This window comes from Astatotilapia calliptera, chromosome 3, assembly GCF_900246225.1.
Source record: "Astatotilapia calliptera chromosome 3, fAstCal1.2, whole genome shotgun sequence".
In the NCBI taxonomy this organism is placed as follows: domain Eukaryota; kingdom Metazoa; phylum Chordata; class Actinopteri; order Cichliformes; family Cichlidae; genus Astatotilapia; species Astatotilapia calliptera.
The window spans coordinates 33,227,661-33,245,590 of NC_039304.1; the positions used below are offsets into that span (position 1 = coordinate 33,227,661).

The following is a 17,930-nucleotide window of genomic DNA, read 5'->3' on the forward strand; positions in this document are numbered from 1 at the left end:
CAAGATCAAGTTTTTCACACAGGAATGAAATGACAGAATCCAGTGCAGCGGGGTCAAAGGTGTGTGTCAGCAAACTGAAGGTTGAGGAATCAGTCAGCTCATGTTTAAGGTTGTGTTGGATTTTGAGAAGAGTCTGTCTGTTATTAGAAAGTAAGATTAACAGTGTTACACCAATAACCCAAATACGGGGAAATGACAAATAATACCAAAAAAGATACAACTTTCATATTGTCATATCAGCACTTGAATGGTCGATGCCTTTACAGACCATGTCTGTTGTGACATCGCAGGCCAATCTTCCGGCAAACCCGAGGGCCAGCCTCCTCTTCACTCAGAACACTAAACACTGTTACTTTAGTTTTGGCCTTCTTAGGCCTGTCAAGAATCATTGCGGGCAGTTTGGCTTTACGGCCCTAAAAAAGAAAAAGTGCAAACACCAAAAGAGCAGAGAGAGACACACGCACAAAGTTAAATGCTTTTGTTTACATGGTGTAATTGTGTATATGTTGCAGCAAATGCACAATTTCCAGCCACATTGTCACTTCATTGATACGAGTAACCCGGATTTATTTCAGGTGACATCAAAATCACGAAATGTATACCTACCCCAATCAAACCTCTGAAAACATGAACTGACATGTTCTCTGCGTTGATTCTGCGCTTGATCTCGTCTTCTGTTATTGTGTAGGTTTTCTTTTTTGAGCTTGGTACAGATAAGCGACCATGCACTCTGTAAACTGTACTAGTTCCTTCTGAATCAGTTTGGAATTCTGTATCTGCATCGATCCTACAACATCAGCAGCAGCAGCATTATCTGTACTCAGACTTGTGCCGTATACTTCTGCTTCTTTTGCGTTGTCTTCAGTCTGTGTACCTTCATCTCTGACTGTCAGTCTTCCTATCTCACTGTTACTTGTCGATTTGCTGCAGATGTTCTCTCCCTTAGGAACTTTTCCTTTGTCATTCGCTGCCTGATGCTTTCCCTGATGACATTCTTCACTGGCTACTTCTATTGCTCCTCCTGTATAGCCACCTACTATGCTGCACAACTCCTTTCCCTCTGCTGTGCTGCACTGTGCTGTTACATAAAGAAGAATGATATAAACAGCACTATATCAATTTAATTGTGAAGAGAAATCCCCACAATACGACACAGTTATGTCTAAAATAGTTTTGTGTAAAAACTGGATCTTGAAACGTCCACTTTAATTACACAGTCCTGGTGTGCAAAGGCAAAATTACAAAAAAAATTTTCACTTTAAACATTTTTGGACATTGTTTAGTTATATTGTGACTTACTCTCACAGAAGATACAGATGCCACAAACAGACTTTGAACAATGCATGTGCTTGTATGCACCACATTTCTGGCACTGCACCTGTGAATTAAAAAAAAAGAAAAAAGAAGAAGAAATAAACAAACAAAAAACAAATGAACAAAGTCCATTATATAAACAATCTATATGGCTAAGGACATGTCATAGTGTACCCGGTCTTTGGCTGCAATCACACACCAGCACTGACTGCACTTCCTAGTTCGATCTGCAAAATATAATTTGTTTAAGTACAAGTTACATTTTCCAATGTTAGAGAAAAAGAAAGCAGCTAATTTTATCTTTACCTATTGAGGAAAATAAGTAGTGGCAAAGTCGGGACCTGAGCTTTGTGATTTCAGTGTTGTACTCCTCCACTTGTGTTTTACCGTCAATGAGAGATTGGGCAAACTAATAATTGACGAAGAAGAAAAAAAAAAAAAGAACAAAAAGAATTAGATTAACAAAGAAATGTTTGTTTTTTTTTTTAAACCCCCCCCCCCCCCCCGAGAAAAAAAAACAGAGCAACCAAAGCAAAGCATTACTGCTGAAATGGTTCAATCTACAAAAAAAATTGAGATTTTACCATCCTGCCTCTAAGGCTTTAAAAGCTGAATAGGCAAAAATGTAAACATTACTTATATAGGTTAAAGCTATAGTTTTCAGTACCATTATGACATGCACTCCACATGAGTTCCCATCCTGTTGATGTGGGTGGCTCACATGTGACAAGGTCCACTCTCCAGTGCAGCCTCTTGCTGAAGCAAATGAGCTGAGAGATCGCAGTTATTACAAATAAAAAGCATATAGAGAAATCAATAACCACGTTCGGTAATGATTTCAATTAAATTAAATATGTTATGTTAAATATGTTAATTAATTACCTCCAGTTTTTCGACACCGCACTTTTTCTGACCTCCGACTCGCCAAATGAATTCATTTAGACTATGGTCCTCTTGGGTATGTCACAAAACTGTTTTGTAAAAAGATGGATATGGTAGGCTTGGGCCTTGAGCTTTCCTAATGAGGGACACTGAAAAGTATCATGCAAAATCTGTGCAACTTACAAACAAGGTCCAGTGGCTGCCGTTTTCCAGACAGGCTCCAATCAATTTCTCAGATAAAGAATGTGACAAGTATGTTTTTCTGTCAAGAATGACACTGCAAAACTGCGAAAGCTTGTCAGGTGAGACTTGTAATTAATTCTGCAGATACACAAACATATAGAAAGTGTCATTTTTTGTTTACATTAATTAATTTCTATAGTGTGTACAAAACAAATCAAGACCACAGACTCAACACGCACCACTCAATTTTTGGTGTTCTTTATCAGTTGGCCAAGACAGAAATGTTTTAATCTGTGTGCATTGCTTTTGAGCAAGTCTTTACACAGAAAAGGTTTCAGAAAGGTATTTTTCAGGTTCTTCTGACAAGGCTTTAATTTTGGAAAATGCTGGTTTTTTTTATAGTGGCAACTTATAAACCCTTTGTGATAAGAACATAGTTACCACAGTCCAAGTCATACCTTCAAAAAGTATGCACTTTGTGCTCTTGTGGACCCATCCAAAATTTTTCCAGTGATTTGGCTTGGTATTGGATAAATGTGAGGGAAATTCTATAAAAATAACATAAATACACCTATGTTTTCAAATACATTACAAAAAACGTAAACATACTATGTCATTATGATCAAACAAGCTTTACAACATACCTCACACTGCAAATAGATTAGGCCATCTATTACCTTATAAAACAAATAAATAAATACATATAAAGAAAAACAGAACTAAGGAATACGATTCATTAAGTAAATTGTACAATAAAGTGTCTGTGAAGGTTCTCAGTCATCCAGGTCATCGTAGTCAAAGGAGCTTGCAAAGAAAAGCGTCTGGACTTCTTTAAGTTGCTTGAAGACGTTTCACCTCTCATCCGAGAAGCTTCTTCAGTTCTAAGGTCAAATGGTGGAGAGTCCCAGATATAAACCTAGTGGGAGTTTCCCCCCACAGAGGGACAAAAGGACCCCCTGATGATCCTCTAATCGCCTGAGCCAAGGTGTGAAACTGGGCGTGGGTCCCAATAAAGTGTATTTAAAGCAGAATTTAACATTAGTTTTATGACAACATAAAAGGATTTTTATGTCAAGAAGTACCTCATCTGAAATGTTTGTCTGGTCAAACAGGGATTTCAAACTTGAAATACCAATAGAGTTTGGTCCAGCTACTCCCACAAGGTAATCTGTGAGAAAGCATATGCTGTAGTCAACAGATATCATTTTCTTTTTGCATGCTGCAACCATCATCCATTTCAGTCTTCTAGGAGCTTTGTCTGGTTGTAGTTCTTTTTTCTCCTCCTCTCCCCTCATCTATTAATTAAATTGTTTTCTGACCTTCCTAACTGTTTCCGACCTGTCTTCCCAATGTGATGTTTAAGCAATATATGTATGGTCAGAAGGGGGTGAAATTTTCATTGCAGTTGTACGTGTAACATTGCATGTGATAATAAAAGGCTTGATTGGTTGATTATTCAACATGAGCTGACATTTACCTGACATTGTGAAGGAGTCACAGTTTCTGTAAGGGTGTAAGAACATAACATGTGGATTTGTTACACTTCTTTTTCACAAGTTAATAACAATCAATAATTTTCATTCCATTATTAACAAGCTATCACACGATGTTCCTGGGACAACATTTACACGATGTTCCTGGGACAACATTTACACGATGTTCCTGGGACAACATTTACACGATGTTCCTGGGACAACATTTACACGATGTTCCTGGGACAACATCTACACGATGTCCCAGGGCAACTTCTACATGATGTCCCAGGGACAACATTTACGCGATGTCCCAGGGATAAGATAAGATAAGATAGAACTTTATTAATCCCTCGGGTGGGTTCCTCTGGGAAATTCGGTTTCCAAAAGCACAGCACCGACAGAAGTTACAGTTACAGAATGAGATATATATATATATATATACATACATACATATACATATATATACATACATACATACATATACAGAGACAAATATAAATAAAAATAAAATATACGAAGGGGATAAATAGAATAAATAGGAATAAAAAAAAAAATACAAGTGAATTGCACATTTCAAGTATTGAGGTCTATTTGCACCATTGACTATTTACAAAAGTATTGCACAAAGGTATTGCACAGTGAGGTGAAGAGGAATTTGAGAGAAATTTGTAAATTTCTGGATTACTGTTAATCTCCATAGAATCAAGAACTCATGTCCAGTTTCACAGCTATGGACCAGTTAATTATGTTTCCAGGTGATAGTTTGATTCATAGATTCAGCACACAACCATAAGTCTAGGCCTTTTAGTCCAGATTCTCTTCACTTGTGTTTGTAAAATGATCAGGGAAGCTACTGCAATTTTGCCTGACCCAACCCCCGGGCCACGAAACACCCAAAAAGTTGGGGAACGCTGGTCTAGAGAACACTGGTTAGCTAATGCTATCGTCAAGTAGCCTATCACTAGCAAACAAACAGCAAGCCAAGTGAGGAACATATGTATAATGCTTACCGTTTATTAAAGAAAAGCATCCTAAATTGACTTCAAATTCGGCGGACAGGCGAATGGACTTCAAATTCGGCGGACAGGCGGCGGTTTCTCGCTTCTTCACTTGTATTTCGAAATACTCGAAGGCGGGTATTTCGAAGTCGCAAAGGAATGACGTCACAAGAAGATGACTGGTCACTTGCAATGTTGAACCTGGAACAACATTAATTATGATGATGTGGGAACAACGCTGACACGAGGAAATCAGATCGTCCCTGATGCTGTCTGCGTACGGTGTCCATCTCCCACGCGTGTGATCATTAAAATCATCGTTTGACTCAACCCGGCCGGACCAGTGTTGTTATTTTGGTTTTTCCTCTTGTATCCATCCCCAATATTTGAATCCGTAACAGGTTAAAAAACATTTATTTGCTGAATTTATAAAAAATGCCAATGATGACAGTTTGACAGGGATAGAACAAAATATTTCCTTATTCCTCCAGAGCCCGGACCTCGACATTATTGAAGCAGTGTGGGATCATCTTGACAGAGAGCAGAAGTCAGCCAACATCCAAAGAAGAGCTTTTAATGTTCTTTGTGAGGGACCAAGCAGCCAAAGGAAAGAGGACACAGGCAAAAAAGTATCTTCAAAAAGGGTTTTCTTTATTTTAACCCTCAAAAAGTCCAAAATTAACAAAATTCAAAAACATACTTAGCAGGCCCATAAAAGAGGTCAACTAAATATAACTCTACAAAAAGGAATTTACAGACGCTTACCCAAAACAAAGTGAGACACAACTTAACTCACAAACTGACCTAATTACAAAGACACATGAGGGTAGCTTTTATAATGATTTGGCCAAACCATTTACACACAATAGGAGGGGAAACAAAAACACACACTAAGGCTGTGTCCCAATTCAGGGTCTGCACGCTTGAAGTACGCATTTTAAGTGTGATTACGTCACCGCCACGCGACGACGGCTGTCCCAATCCGAAGTGTACTTCAAATGCATACTCCAAATGCGCCGTCAATTTCTCCAAATATCAAGCGTGGTCCGGTGCACACTTCGTGGTCCCATATATCCCACAATTCATAGCGCGGCGGTGGGTGTGGATAATTTTGCCGCAAAATACGGCAGAAGTAGAGTGAACTGTCAAAAGTAAGTACTGATTATGACGTCACTTATTTATGTGCGAATGTTTAATAACGAAGATCATTAAAACATTACTGTTGGCCACATGTCAGCAAAGTTGTGTGACATTAGTGATGTCTGTACTTAACTTGGTTGTAAAGCCTTGACATATATATATATATATATATATATATATATATATATATATATATATATATATATATATATATATATATATATATATATATATATATATATATATATGCATCAAAATAATCTGACAATACTATAATATTGGCCATATTATATTTACATTACCACAGTGAGATGATTTTAGTCTCATGAACAACATTAGCTAATTGTTATTTACTAACTAATCTTGAAATAACTGTTCAGCACAGAAATGAAGCCCAACAATAATGTTTTACAGTCCTGTGGTCTCAGCCTCAGATACTCAACTAATCATAGTGATGTCATGACAATAATGAATGACCAACAAAACATTTTTTCTCCTTCATTTCTGTAACGTTTCTCGCAGTTAGTATCATGGTTGCTAGGCAACCTGAACAGCGCGACGAAGGCTAGACCGTCCCATTTCACAAGCCTCTCACTTCCGCACTCGTACTTATAGTACGCACCGTACGTAGTACGCGTAGTAAATTTCTCAACTTTCCCAGACAGTTTTTATAAAAACATTCTTGAACTCCACTGAGACAGCTCAACCTGTTTATAGTGAAAATATTGTTTCTATCGCTGGCAGGATATTAACTCTGAAAATCCTGGAATGTAAAGTCTAAACACTTTCATCTGGCTGAATAGATAACCTATGAAGTCCATATAAATCTCCAGCAGCGTGTCTACACAAGAACATTTTTCTTCTTGTAAGACAATACAATATGAAACGAGACCCCTGCCATGCACTCTTTTACTGGAATTAGGTCAACATTTTGTTTACTTTGAAGGATCAAAGTCCAAATGTGCTTTTGTAAAAATTGGCCACTAATTTTCTGATTGTGATTAAAAAGTGTGAATCAATCAACACAACTATGTTAAAAGACCAAGAAACGCAAGCGGTCAGAGTGTTTTACACAGAGTTACACATTTAACTGTGAAGTTTAAATCCATTTCATTTGTACTCTCCACATGTAAGTCCACCTCTCTGTGGGTTGCAGGATTTTTCGAGACCCTCCCTTTTTCCTTCCTCAGCTCACCGGCAAATCAGCAGTGAGTGTTTGACACAGACAGCTGAAGGCAGGACCTCGGGAGTTTGTTGAAGTTTTTTTTTTCTCTTCAATTTAAAAGAGGCAGATTTTAGCTCTTTGTTCTTGATTTCCTTGAGGCAGCTTTTGGCAGTGTAAAAAATGTCAGAGGAGAAAGAAATGACTTTTTACGAGGCTATTCATAAGGCCAGCTCCTCCATCACACGCTTCCCTCTCATCCCAGTCAGAGGAGTGCCTCTCATGAACTACATCGCCAACAACTGGGACAGCATCTGGGCTTTTCGTCCCGATCCATCGGACCTCCTCATCGCCGCCTACCCCAAAGCAGGTACTCAGAAACAGTGTTAGACACAAAGTACTGATCTCAAGCAGCTTTATTTGCGTTCTTACATTTCTAACACTTTACACTTCTACTCACGGGTATGGAGAAAAATACTGTGCATTTTCCTTATCTGTTGCAAATTCAGATGTTACATGAAAATATGCAGGACTGCACTGCCAAAACAGCATAGAAAATGAAGCACACTTTCCCTTTTCTCTTTAATGCAGCACTTTAACTTGTGAGGAAATATTTTTCCATTGTGGTGTTAATGCTTTCTTCTTCTTCCATTACTTGATTGTTAAGTAGTTTTTCCACTAAGTCTACCAAAACATTGTGTGTGTGTAACTGCTTAAACAAGCAGGCAATAAAGGAAAACACCAGTAACTCTAGACTAATCCTGTAATTACGCCTTCATGAAGTGTGAGAGTTATAATTTAAGCAAACAAACAACAAAGACAGGCTACTTTTCCTGCCCTTCAGTCTCTGGACTAATTTTTTAGACTGTGGAATCTGCTGTAATGTGGCACTACTAAGTAGCTGGTGTCAAAAAAGACGTTTGTTGGACTGTTGTTAATGTTTTTACTCAATGTGGTGAGATTTAGCAGTGCACCGTTTGATGTCTCTGTCTCATAGGGACTACATGGACCCAGGAAATTGTTGACCTGCTCCTTCACAATGGAGATGCTGAGGCCTGCAAACGAGCCCCCACACCTGTCCGCAATCCATTCCTAGAGCTCTTCTCCCCACCTCCCATCCCTTCAGGTGTGTGTTTTATCTATGTTTTTATTCTCTACTGTGACTCAGCAGGTTTAACATGTAGTTGTAGCATGTCAGAACTCACAAAAACAAGTCAAGGAGGAATGTTTCTGTAACGGATCGTTTTTTTCCCACCCCAATCAGAGTCAATGAGTTCTCAACCCATAAGCATATCCCTCCAAAGAAAAGACTTGAACTGGAGTTCTGTAGGCGATCAACAAAAGTTACTGTAGTTGGGTCATTTCAGTGAACGCAGCTGTGCTTTTCCAACACAGATTAGCCATATTTGTGTTTGACTAAACTTTAATACCAGCCAGTTGAATTTTTACAATGAAGCCAACTTTCAAGCATGTCACGGTGAACTAACAGGCAGGTTTATAACAATAAGTCACAGACAGCTAAAAAAGTAGCTGTAGTGTTTTGCTGCAGGGTTTTGGCACAACAGTCAGTGTTACTACTGTCAAAGGAAATCTTAAATGTACTGGGGTGCTAGACTTACCACTATATCCAAACCATTAGATACAAGAAAGAAAATAATGAACTTTACCCTCCCACCCTTTCTCTCCCCTGGACTGTTGACTCAAGAAAACATGCCTATGTTTCATCAGTCTCTAATCACTTCAGGTGTTCTTACCTTGATTATCCAGACTTGGTCCCCTGCTGTGTTTGTTATTTTTGTCAGGTACATTTTTATATTGTATTTATTCATTTTCAGTCATCTGGGAAAAAGTAAAAACAGGACTTAAATATACTTCTTCTAATTCAGGTTGGTTATTCAAAGAACAGATACCTGGAAGGCTCCATGTTAATGCAAACGGTTGTATAACAAAACACTGAGCTAAATGACATTACATCAAAATAGCTGGATGATATCATTCTCTTGTAGTAGGCTACTACAAATGATCTTGCAAATACCTCAGAATAAGGTGAAATCCTATTAGTTCACAATATGCTGAGTCATTCGGTCATTTTAGTAGAAATCACGACAACAGTTGCTCTGGTTTGGTGCTAAGTAAAATTGAATTGAATTAAATTCATACTGCTGTCACATTTTTTGGGAAATTTGCCTTAAGTTAAATGGCCGTGTCAACTTTTTCTCCTGTTTAATGTTATTTTAACCATGTTAAAAAAAAAGTAAATTCAACAATGCTAATAAGCAGTTTCCATTGGTTGGAATATATGAGAAATCATGGAATACACATGTTAAGTTTTTCCTGTGTCCAATTCCCTGGATTTATGTCTCAGGTCTTGATCTTCTGGAAAAAATGGATCCCCCGAGAGTTATCAAGACGCATCTTCCTTTTCAGCTGGTGCCTCCTGGATTCTGGGAAAACAAATGCAAGGTGAGACTTCTTGTCTATCAGACTTCAGTGAGAGTAGAAATTCCTCATTTTATTGCTTCTTACTAGACAGAAAACTCATGCAGCTTGAAGGTAAAAGGTTCATGATACGGCACGTAAATGAGGTGGGAGGTTACGAATGCCATGCTAGACACAATCTCATCAAATAATATGTTCTCTGTACTGTGAATATCTTTTTGTGTTCCTCCTGATCATGTGGGAAGGTGATCTACGTGGCACGCAATGCCAAAGACAACCTGGTGAGCTACTACTACTTTGATCTTATGAATCAGAGCCAGCCTGAGCCAGGGCCCTTTGGTGGCTACATCCACAAGTTTATGCAAGGAGAGCGTAAGTATATTTCCCTCTGTGTCCTCATACCTATTCTAAGCCATCAATAGCCCTATATGTTTACCCACCAAAGCAGCGTCTTTGGTTGCCTGGAGGCTTTTGTGAACAAAATATGTGATGGTGGATGGAAACTATGACAACTTGTGTAACTGCCTTTTATGCTTGAGTGGTCATGATAAGATTAGTTGCACCCTGAGTGGCTGTAGCGCGCATATCTTGGGAGGATCTGGATGAAAATGTAACCTTTTTTTAAAAAATATATAAATAAATGGAATATTTCTTCATCATGACAGCCATAAAAAAGCTGCTTCTTTACTGCTATTTCTTTTGTGCTTTTTTTCCCACCATATGTGCCTTGTTAGGAACATAGTTTGCTTTGTAAGTAAGTATGAAACCAATCACACAACTTTATTAAATTTCAATGCATTCATTCCAGAATGGGAAAAAAAATGATTTCCTTAGAAAAAGACTTAAATGGTTGCTGTAAGGTCATTAAATGATAACTTTTTGAAATGTCTTTATATTAACAATTGGATATATGTTAACTACCTATAAATGAAGTCACTGGGTTGGGTAATGCAAAGTGAATTATTACCTGACTCCTCTCAGCTTGTTGAGAGGAGAGTGTTTAGTTGTGATAGAAATCAAAATCTTGGTGACATATAACCAGTTTGGCTGCTTTGCTGCTGATTTGACTGGAACATATTAAAGCATCTGTGCCAGTTTGGTGAAGATTAGGGAACAAAAAGGTGGCCTTTCATAAAACACAATATGGTGGAAATGTACATAATAGGTTTCGTTGGGCTTGATTTATTTAACAAATTTAATGGTCCGTCAGTTAATCAGATTCAAAGATAGATCCTTTGTTTGCAGGAAATTACATTGCCATTTACATGCCATAAACACTGACATAAACAATATTAATTCCTAATAAAGTTAATAATTTATGAATAAATAAAACACCCAGTAACTAACATGAAAATATGCAAACATTTTGGAAAACTCATATTATTAGTACTGTGCATTAAATGGGCTTACAGCAGCTGATATGAAGGACCTCCCGAGGAGCTCAGACTGCACTTTGGTTCAGTCAGTCTTTGACTGATTTGCTACTTTTGATAACCTCCAGGGATTGGAGTGGGTGTGCAGGTTCATCAGGTAAAATCAGATCTAAAATCTGGCAAAGTTCAAACATTACATGCATAAACTCATATTCCACCTTGGCTCACTGGTTGCGCTCGACTGCTCAAGGCACAAACATGAAACTTGTTCATAAGAATCAGAGGCTTGTCAGTTTGCCAGGAACTGAAAACATGTACCGTTCATGCAAATGTGTACTGATGTGTAAACTTTTGACCCAACCCTTATTTCTTTATGCTTTGCTTTCAAGGAGCCCTTTAACTTTAAGTGGTCTTGAGCAATAGTTCTTCAGGTTTTCTGAAGGTCAGAGAACCAAACAAAAGGAAGCCAACATCTTTAAATGTCCTTCAAAAAGCAAGAGAAGTACGGTATCTTTGAAAACTACTGAAAGAAATTAAGCTGCCTGTATTGTAGAATAGAATAGAATAGAATACTTTTATTTGTCAATTTCTTCAAATGTACTTGCCATACAAAGGAATTGAAATTACGTTTCACACTGTCCCATGCGTAGGCATTGACAACAATAAGGTGCAGATGCACAACAAAAACAAAAACAGCCCTAACAATAAGGTAATAAATAGTAATATAATAATATAAATAGTGCTAAAAGAATACTAAAATATATATATATAGCAGCAGGTGTGTGCAATTGCAATACAAGTCAGGAATGTTTTCAGTTCTTGGTTCAGAGAGTGTTTCCTTGTTGGAGAGTGTGCGTGGGTGGGGGGGGTAGAGTCCAATCTGTCTACTATACTTCTGCCAATCTGGTGATTCTGCTGGCTGGGAGCTGGGAGGGAAGAGAGTTCAGCAGTCTCACAGCCTGGTGGATGAAGCTGTTGGTGAGCCTGGTAGTGCGGGAGCGGAGACTTCTGTATCTCTTTCCAGAGGGCAGGAGGCTGAACAGACAGTGCGCGGGGTGGGTTGCATCGTTGACAATTGTGATGGCTTTGCGGGTGAGGCGAGTGGTGTAAATGTCTTGCAGGGAGGGGAGTGGTACACCAACTATCCTCTCAGCTGTTCTCACAATGCGTTGTAGAGCTTTCCTGTTATAGTCAGTGCAGCTACCGCCCCACACAGTGATGCAGCTGGAGAGGATACTTTCAATAGTTCCTCTGTGGAATGTAGTCAGGATGGGTGGTGGAGCACTTGCCCGCTTGAGTTTGCGCAGGAAGTAGAGGCGCTGTTGTGCTTTCTTGGCCAGTGATGCTGTGCTGGTGGTCCAAGAGAGGTCCTCACTGATGTGCACCCCCAGGAACTTGGTGCTGCTCACCCTCTCCACCGCAGCGCCGTCGATGGTCAATGGGGGGTGACAGGTGTGGCCTCTCTGGAAGTTGACAATAATCTCCTTGGTCTTACTGACATTTAGCAGGAGGTTGTTGTCTCTGCACCACGTGGTCAGGAGCTCAACCTCTTTCCTGTAGTGGGTCTCATCGCCCTTGGTGATGAGCCCCACCAGCGTTGTGTCGTCCGCAAACTTCACAAGGTGGTTGGAGCTGTAGGTTGGTGTGCAGTCATGTGTCAACAGGGTGAAGAGCAGAGGACTGAGCACACAGCCTTGTGGAGCCCCCGTGCTCAGGGTGATGCTGTTTGAGACCTTGTTGCCCACTCGCACCGCTTGAGGCCTCTGGCTGAGGAAATCCAGCAGCCAGTTGCAGAGGGAGGTGCTGAGGCCCAGTCTGTCCAGTTTACAGATGAGTTGTTGTGGTATTATGGTGTTGAATGCTGAGCTAGAATAAAGGTGGTCATACCAAATATTGATATTAAAGCTAGTCAGAATGACACATCTGTCAATAAGTCACTGTACGTACTTTTAATTTTCCTAGTATAAAATAAAGAAATGATGAATTATGTAATCATAATTCATCACTTTGCAATAATTCATCAGCTCTGCAGTTACACAGCTGTAAAGTCATTAAAGGTGGTCAAGTTTATCAGTCTCTTATCAGCCGACAGTTACTAAAATACCTACTGTCATAAATGTTGATGTTAAGCTGTTAATGAGGCTTTACGATAGCCGTAAATATAAACATACACTCAGCATAAACCTGGACTGGAGTAGGAGAAATGTTTTCATCAAAGCTGCTTGAATGAATGGCCTTTGCTCTGCTTCTACAGTGTCATGGGGCTCCTGGTATGATCATGTGAAAGGTTACTGGCTGGAGCGAGAAAAGAGGAATATTCTGTACCTCTTCTACGAGGACATGAAAGAGGTGAGGAGAACACGTGGATTATAACCAAAGCATGTTGCACAACCTTCTTCAAAGCAAACGTAATAAACGCAGCGCATTCCTTTGATCTCATATGTAAAGCTGAGATTGAATGATTAGGAAGCCTTGTTATAGACGCAGATTTAGACCAGCTTCATGTATAAAGGAAAAAAAGAAAAGTAATGCCAACTGTCTGACATACAGCTGAAAAGAAAGAGCAGATTTTTTTGTAAACAATGTGACTACCGGCAAATCTCCTATTTCTGAAGATTTAAAAACAAATGTACCATACTCTTAAAAGACATTCAATATAAATTAAAAAAATACTTTGAGATATTGTTCAAAGAACTGTATATATGTATTAGTTGCACGACAGAGAAAGTTGGACTGCACAGTCCTGTGGAAAACACCCAGTGATTCAGTTGCTTGTAGAAGCACCTTTAGCATCAATAACCTGAAGTGAAGGTTTTCTGTATGACCTTATCGGTCTCTCACATCGTTATGGAAGACTTTTGGACCCTTCTTACAGCGTTGCTTTAGTTCATTGATGTTTGCAGACCTTTATTTAAACCCAGGTTTCAGTTAGTTTGAGGTGTGGACTTTGATCGGGCCATTGCTTACCTTTATTCTTTTCTTTCCCAGCCCTTTTGTGGTAGATTTGCTGCTGTGCTTGTGGCCATTGTCCTTTTGCATGATCTAATTTCAGTGAAACTTTACCTATTGGACAGATGGCTTCACATTTAACTGTAGATTACTTAACAGTTGGTATGAGGTGTTTTCTGTTGATATGCTGTATTTGCAAACCTTTTATAGAGGTGCTCACACTTCCTGAAGATCAGTTAATCAAGCGCATTTAATTAGCTTGCTTCTACCAACTGAAGCAGTAAAGGTGTACTTAGTTTTTCACAGGACTGCACAGAATCCCGTGATAAACATCCTTTTTCACATGACCAGTCAATTCATAAATATCAGCATACTTTATATTGTAAGCTAAATACCCTGAAGTGTTAGAGAGAGAAACCCAACAGGGCAATGATCTGCTGTGAGCAGTTGTCCACAGTGAGGAGGAAGAACTCCCATTTAACAGCTTCTCCCAATTTGATTTCCGTTATGTAATCTCTCCTCACCGGTTTGCAGTGTTTTGTTTATCACTTCTTATGATTTTACTTTTTCCGTTACCTTCAGGTATTTGCTGTTTTCAGTCGTAATGTGGTGACACCCCCTCTTGTTTTATCTGTTTGAACATCTGTAATGAATTTTAAAAATTAATAATCTCCGCACATACTCTGTCACATTTATTTTCCCAGAATCCTCGGCGTGAAGTGGAGCGCATCATGAAGTACCTGGACTTGTCGGTCTCCGATGAGGTCGTCAGCCAAATCGTGGAGCTCACCTCCTTTAAAAACATGAAGGAGAACCCGATGGCCAACTACTCCTGCGTTCCATCTGTGGTGTTTGACAAGTCCATCTCTCCTTTCATGAGAAAAGGTGCACTATTAAATTAAAGATATGCAGGAAAGTCAATCTCAGTCGCCAGTGAGTGCCTTACGTAGGGCAGTTAAAATGTCATGAACACCTATATTTGTCTCAGACACACAAATATCTTCATGTAATAATGTCACAAGGTTAAATCAACTTGTGAACAGTCTGAGCTCCTCAAAGGCAGCAATTACTGCTCTGCTACCTGTCCTTCAGTGCAGGGGCACCCCCTAGAGGTCCCTGGATTTTGAGCTCTCGCTTCTATTTTATTTATACATTACAACAACTTAACACTCAAATGAATAAGTCTGTTGGCAGATATTAACTAGAGTCGATTTAAAGTTTTGGAGGATTTTTAGTTCAAACAAGGCATCGTTAGCCTGGGCTTCTGCAACAATTATATGGTCAGTTTTTCCCCCTCACTTTTAACAAACCAGTCATTAAGTATTTAATCAGCACAATATAATTACATCTATAAACAAAGATACAGTTTTGGGAGTTTTACCTCTGTACACATCACAGTGGATCTTAACTCAAACAGTCAAGATGTAACTGAAATGCAGACGTCCAGGTTTTTAAAAAAGTATGGGGCTAAACATTACAGCTAGTCATACAGATAACCTCACATTTTCACAGGCTTAAAATGAGTTTAACAAACGTACATGATTTTAAATAAAAGGATTGTTTGATAAGTTCTGAAATTTCATGGCCTCAAGAAACTGCTTGTCAATCAATCATCTAATGACTACATATAAAAATGGCTGAAAAACATCCGGAGCAGTTCAAGCTGGAATTCTGCACTTTGCAGTTTTTGATTTAAAATCCACAGTGATACAAAATGTGAACAGTGTTTACACGCATGTTGTATGTTACATGTTATAATTTAATAAATGTATTAGCGGTAAATGAGACACTGTGTGGGCATTACATATGACTGTTTTGGAAAACATTTTTTAAGCACCAGTCAGTTATTCATTTGTGCAAAAAAACAAAAAAAACAAAAACATTGATAGAGGCGTTAGCATAAATTTTCCAACTTAACAAAATTGTCTTCCTTTTCATATGCAGGTGAAGTGGGTGACTGGAAAAACCATTTCACAGCTGAGCAATCAAAGCTGTTTGATGAAGACTATGAAAAGCAGATGAAGGACGTTGACATACCGTTCAGGACCCTCATCTAATGGATCCGGGGGTTTCTGGAATTCGCCGTGCAAACCAAAGACTGATGACTGTCGCTGAGCCACGCTTAAACAGCAGAAGCGAAAAACAAAAAAAACCCGTCATGGGCTAAAAAAACCAAAATAGTTGCTATAAAATTAAAATGGTTTGACTCACATTTAATATGTATGGATGTTGAACACTGTAATCACTCATCCTCGTGGCATTTCCAGAGGAGGTCATCTAAATGTACTCCCAATAACAACATGCTCCACAATAAATTCACAAGTTTTTAATCATCACTTTATTGCAGCTTATCAAGTAAACAATATATAAGACCAAAAGTGTTGTGACTGAGTAGACATGCCCATTTTATGTCACGAGACCTCCAACTGAGTCCGCTGACCGCATGGTCATAGAGAGCGCTGGCGGCTGAAAGCAAGTGGTTTTTCTGCCCATATGAAGTCATTTTAAACAACCCTACACCACACTGTACAGAGCCCAGCTAAAGCAGGGAGGCTGCACAAGACACGAGCAACGAAGACTAGAATCAAAGTAATGAGCTGGAAAGTCAGTCATATGAAAATGGACAGAGGACGCAAAAACACAACAGCTGAGAATATCCAAGGTTAACAAAAAAAATAATCACCTTTAATACATACTTTACTTCTTAGAATAAAATCTTAAATATTACTGCTTTATCTGGTTAATCAGGATACTTCCCCTCATTTTAATTCAATCTCCTTCCTTATACAGAGACTATTTTTATTGCAGATTTTAAACAAATTTTATTGGTTTTTTTTTTTCCATAAGGTTTTCTTTTTTCAGTCTTTTTCTTCTTTATGGCTCCCCTCTTTGGCTGTGATCTTTCTCTCTCCTCTGCTTCTTTCTCTTCAGCCCTGAAGATCCTCTTCTTCTACATCTCTATTTAACTTCTGTACCTGCTGCAGAGACCAGAGACACGTGATTTGGTAAACAAAGGAAAACTACGTGATTTCTCGTGTGATAAGAAGAATGACACTTTGATAGCATCTCTCAAACTTAAAGTGACAGGGCTTCACAAAATTCAGTTTGTGTACAGGTCAATATGGCATGCAGAGGATCAAAGGACGTCACAAGCATAAAAACATATTAAAACTACAAAATACAAGCAATGCATCAGAAATACATACATATAAACAGACACCTGCGCGCGCGCACACACACACACACACACACAAATACACAGTGCTTAAAAATTTATAAGACCACCAAGGTAAGGGTGGTCAGCTGCCCTAAATTAACAGTTTTGTTAGTTTACTAAAATATTTTTTAATATTTCTGGTCTGGTTAATCAGCCTTTATACACAAGCCCTTTAATCAAAATGATATTTTTGATGCTAAAAAAGAAATATTGTCATTCCTGTATTTATAAATTTACTGTTTTACAAAATAATAAAGCACATTATTACTTCAAATGCCAGTTACTTACTGAGGACTTTACTTACTTTTTTGCCAGTACAGTTATTTTTTTACATTGCTGAACAGAAAATTAGCTTCAGTGTTTAATAATAATGGATTGGATTTATATAACGCTTTTCAAGGCACCCAAAGCGCTTTACAATGCCACTATTCATTCACTCTCACATTCACACACTGGTGGAGGCAGCTACGGTTGTAGCCACAGCTGCCCTGGGACAGGCTGACAGAAGCGAGGCTGCCATATCGCGCCATCGGCCCCTCTGGCCAACACCGGTAGGGTAAAGTGTCTTGCCCAAGGACACAACAACCAGAACAGAGAGCCCAGGGATCGAACTGGCGATCTTCCGGTTACAGAAGCGCTTCCCAATCCCCTGAACCACAGTTACCCTCACTTAGCTTTTGACTTCTCAGTCAGGTCTGGTGTGTTGGCTCAAATTAGAACATGAACTTGGTTAAACCCCCCAAAGAAATGTAAAAACTTTACAGATTTGTAAAATAGTTGTGTTTTCTTAAATTTCTT

General features: G+C 38.9%; 3 protein-coding genes across 6 annotated transcripts in view; 1 reads left to right on the forward strand and 2 right to left on the reverse strand.

The window, feature by feature from the left end:
* Window positions 1–207: 207 nt before the first annotated feature.
* On the reverse strand, window positions 208–2,742 carry LOC113019331 (uncharacterized). Of its 4 annotated transcripts, XR_003272003.1 has the most exons (8): window positions 2,380–2,742; window positions 2,197–2,285; window positions 1,982–2,084; window positions 1,621–1,723; window positions 1,489–1,541; window positions 1,300–1,378; window positions 607–1,078; window positions 208–413 (listed from the first exon to the last, which is right to left on the reverse strand). XR_003272003.1 is itself a non-coding variant. In XM_026162959.1 (7 exons), the coding sequence occupies exons 2-7, from the start codon at window positions 2,250–2,252 to the stop codon at window positions 406–408; spliced, it is 402 nt and encodes a 133-aa protein (XP_026018744.1). In that variant the 5' UTR covers window positions 2,253–2,285; window positions 2,380–2,742; the 3' UTR covers window positions 208–405. The 4 variants fall into 4 exon arrangements, 3 of the variants coding, with proteins under 3 accessions (XP_026018744.1, XP_026018743.1, XP_026018745.1); XM_026162959.1 differs by lacking the exon at window positions 607–1,078; XM_026162958.1 differs by having other exon boundaries at window positions 208–1,078.
* A 4,430-nt stretch (window positions 2,743–7,172) lies between these two features.
* LOC113019334 (sulfotransferase 1C1-like) lies at window positions 7,173–16,251 on the forward strand. The gene is made up of 7 exons (XM_026162964.1): window positions 7,173–7,524; window positions 8,152–8,280; window positions 9,520–9,617; window positions 9,839–9,965; window positions 13,221–13,315; window positions 14,620–14,800; window positions 15,860–16,251. The coding sequence occupies exons 1-7, from the start codon at window positions 7,338–7,340 to the stop codon at window positions 15,970–15,972; spliced, it is 930 nt and encodes a 309-aa protein (XP_026018749.1). The 5' UTR covers window positions 7,173–7,337; the 3' UTR covers window positions 15,973–16,251.
* The window catches only part of atp2a1l (ATPase sarcoplasmic/endoplasmic reticulum Ca2+ transporting 1, like), a 32,634-nt gene continuing 30,939 nt past the window's right edge, over window positions 16,236–17,930 (reverse strand). The window contains exon 25 of the mRNA XM_026162963.1: window positions 16,236–16,893. The gene's annotated coding sequence lies outside the window, so the exon portion shown is untranslated. The remainder of the gene's footprint in view (window positions 16,894–17,930) is intronic.

Coding starts and splice junctions, on each gene's coding strand:
- LOC113019331 (XM_026162958.1), bottom strand. CDS start 2,252: ATGAATTCATTTGGCGAGTCGGAGGTCAGAAAAAGTGCGGTGTCGAAA. Junction 1,379..1,488: donor TGATTGCAGCCAAAGACCGG/GTACACTATGAC, acceptor TTTAATTCACAG/GTGCAGTGCCAGAAATGTGG. Junction 1,079..1,299: donor CATCTGTATCTTCTGTGAGA/GTAAGTCACAAT, acceptor TTTATGTAACAG/CACAGTGCAGCACAGCAGAG.
- LOC113019334 (XM_026162964.1), top strand. CDS start 7,338: ATGTCAGAGGAGAAAGAAATGACTTTTTACGAGGCTATTCATAAGGCC. Junction 9,966..13,220: donor CAAGTTTATGCAAGGAGAGC/GTAAGTATATTT, acceptor CTGCTTCTACAG/TGTCATGGGGCTCCTGGTAT. Junction 14,801..15,859: donor CTCTCCTTTCATGAGAAAAG/GTGCACTATTAA, acceptor TTTCATATGCAG/GTGAAGTGGGTGACTGGAAA.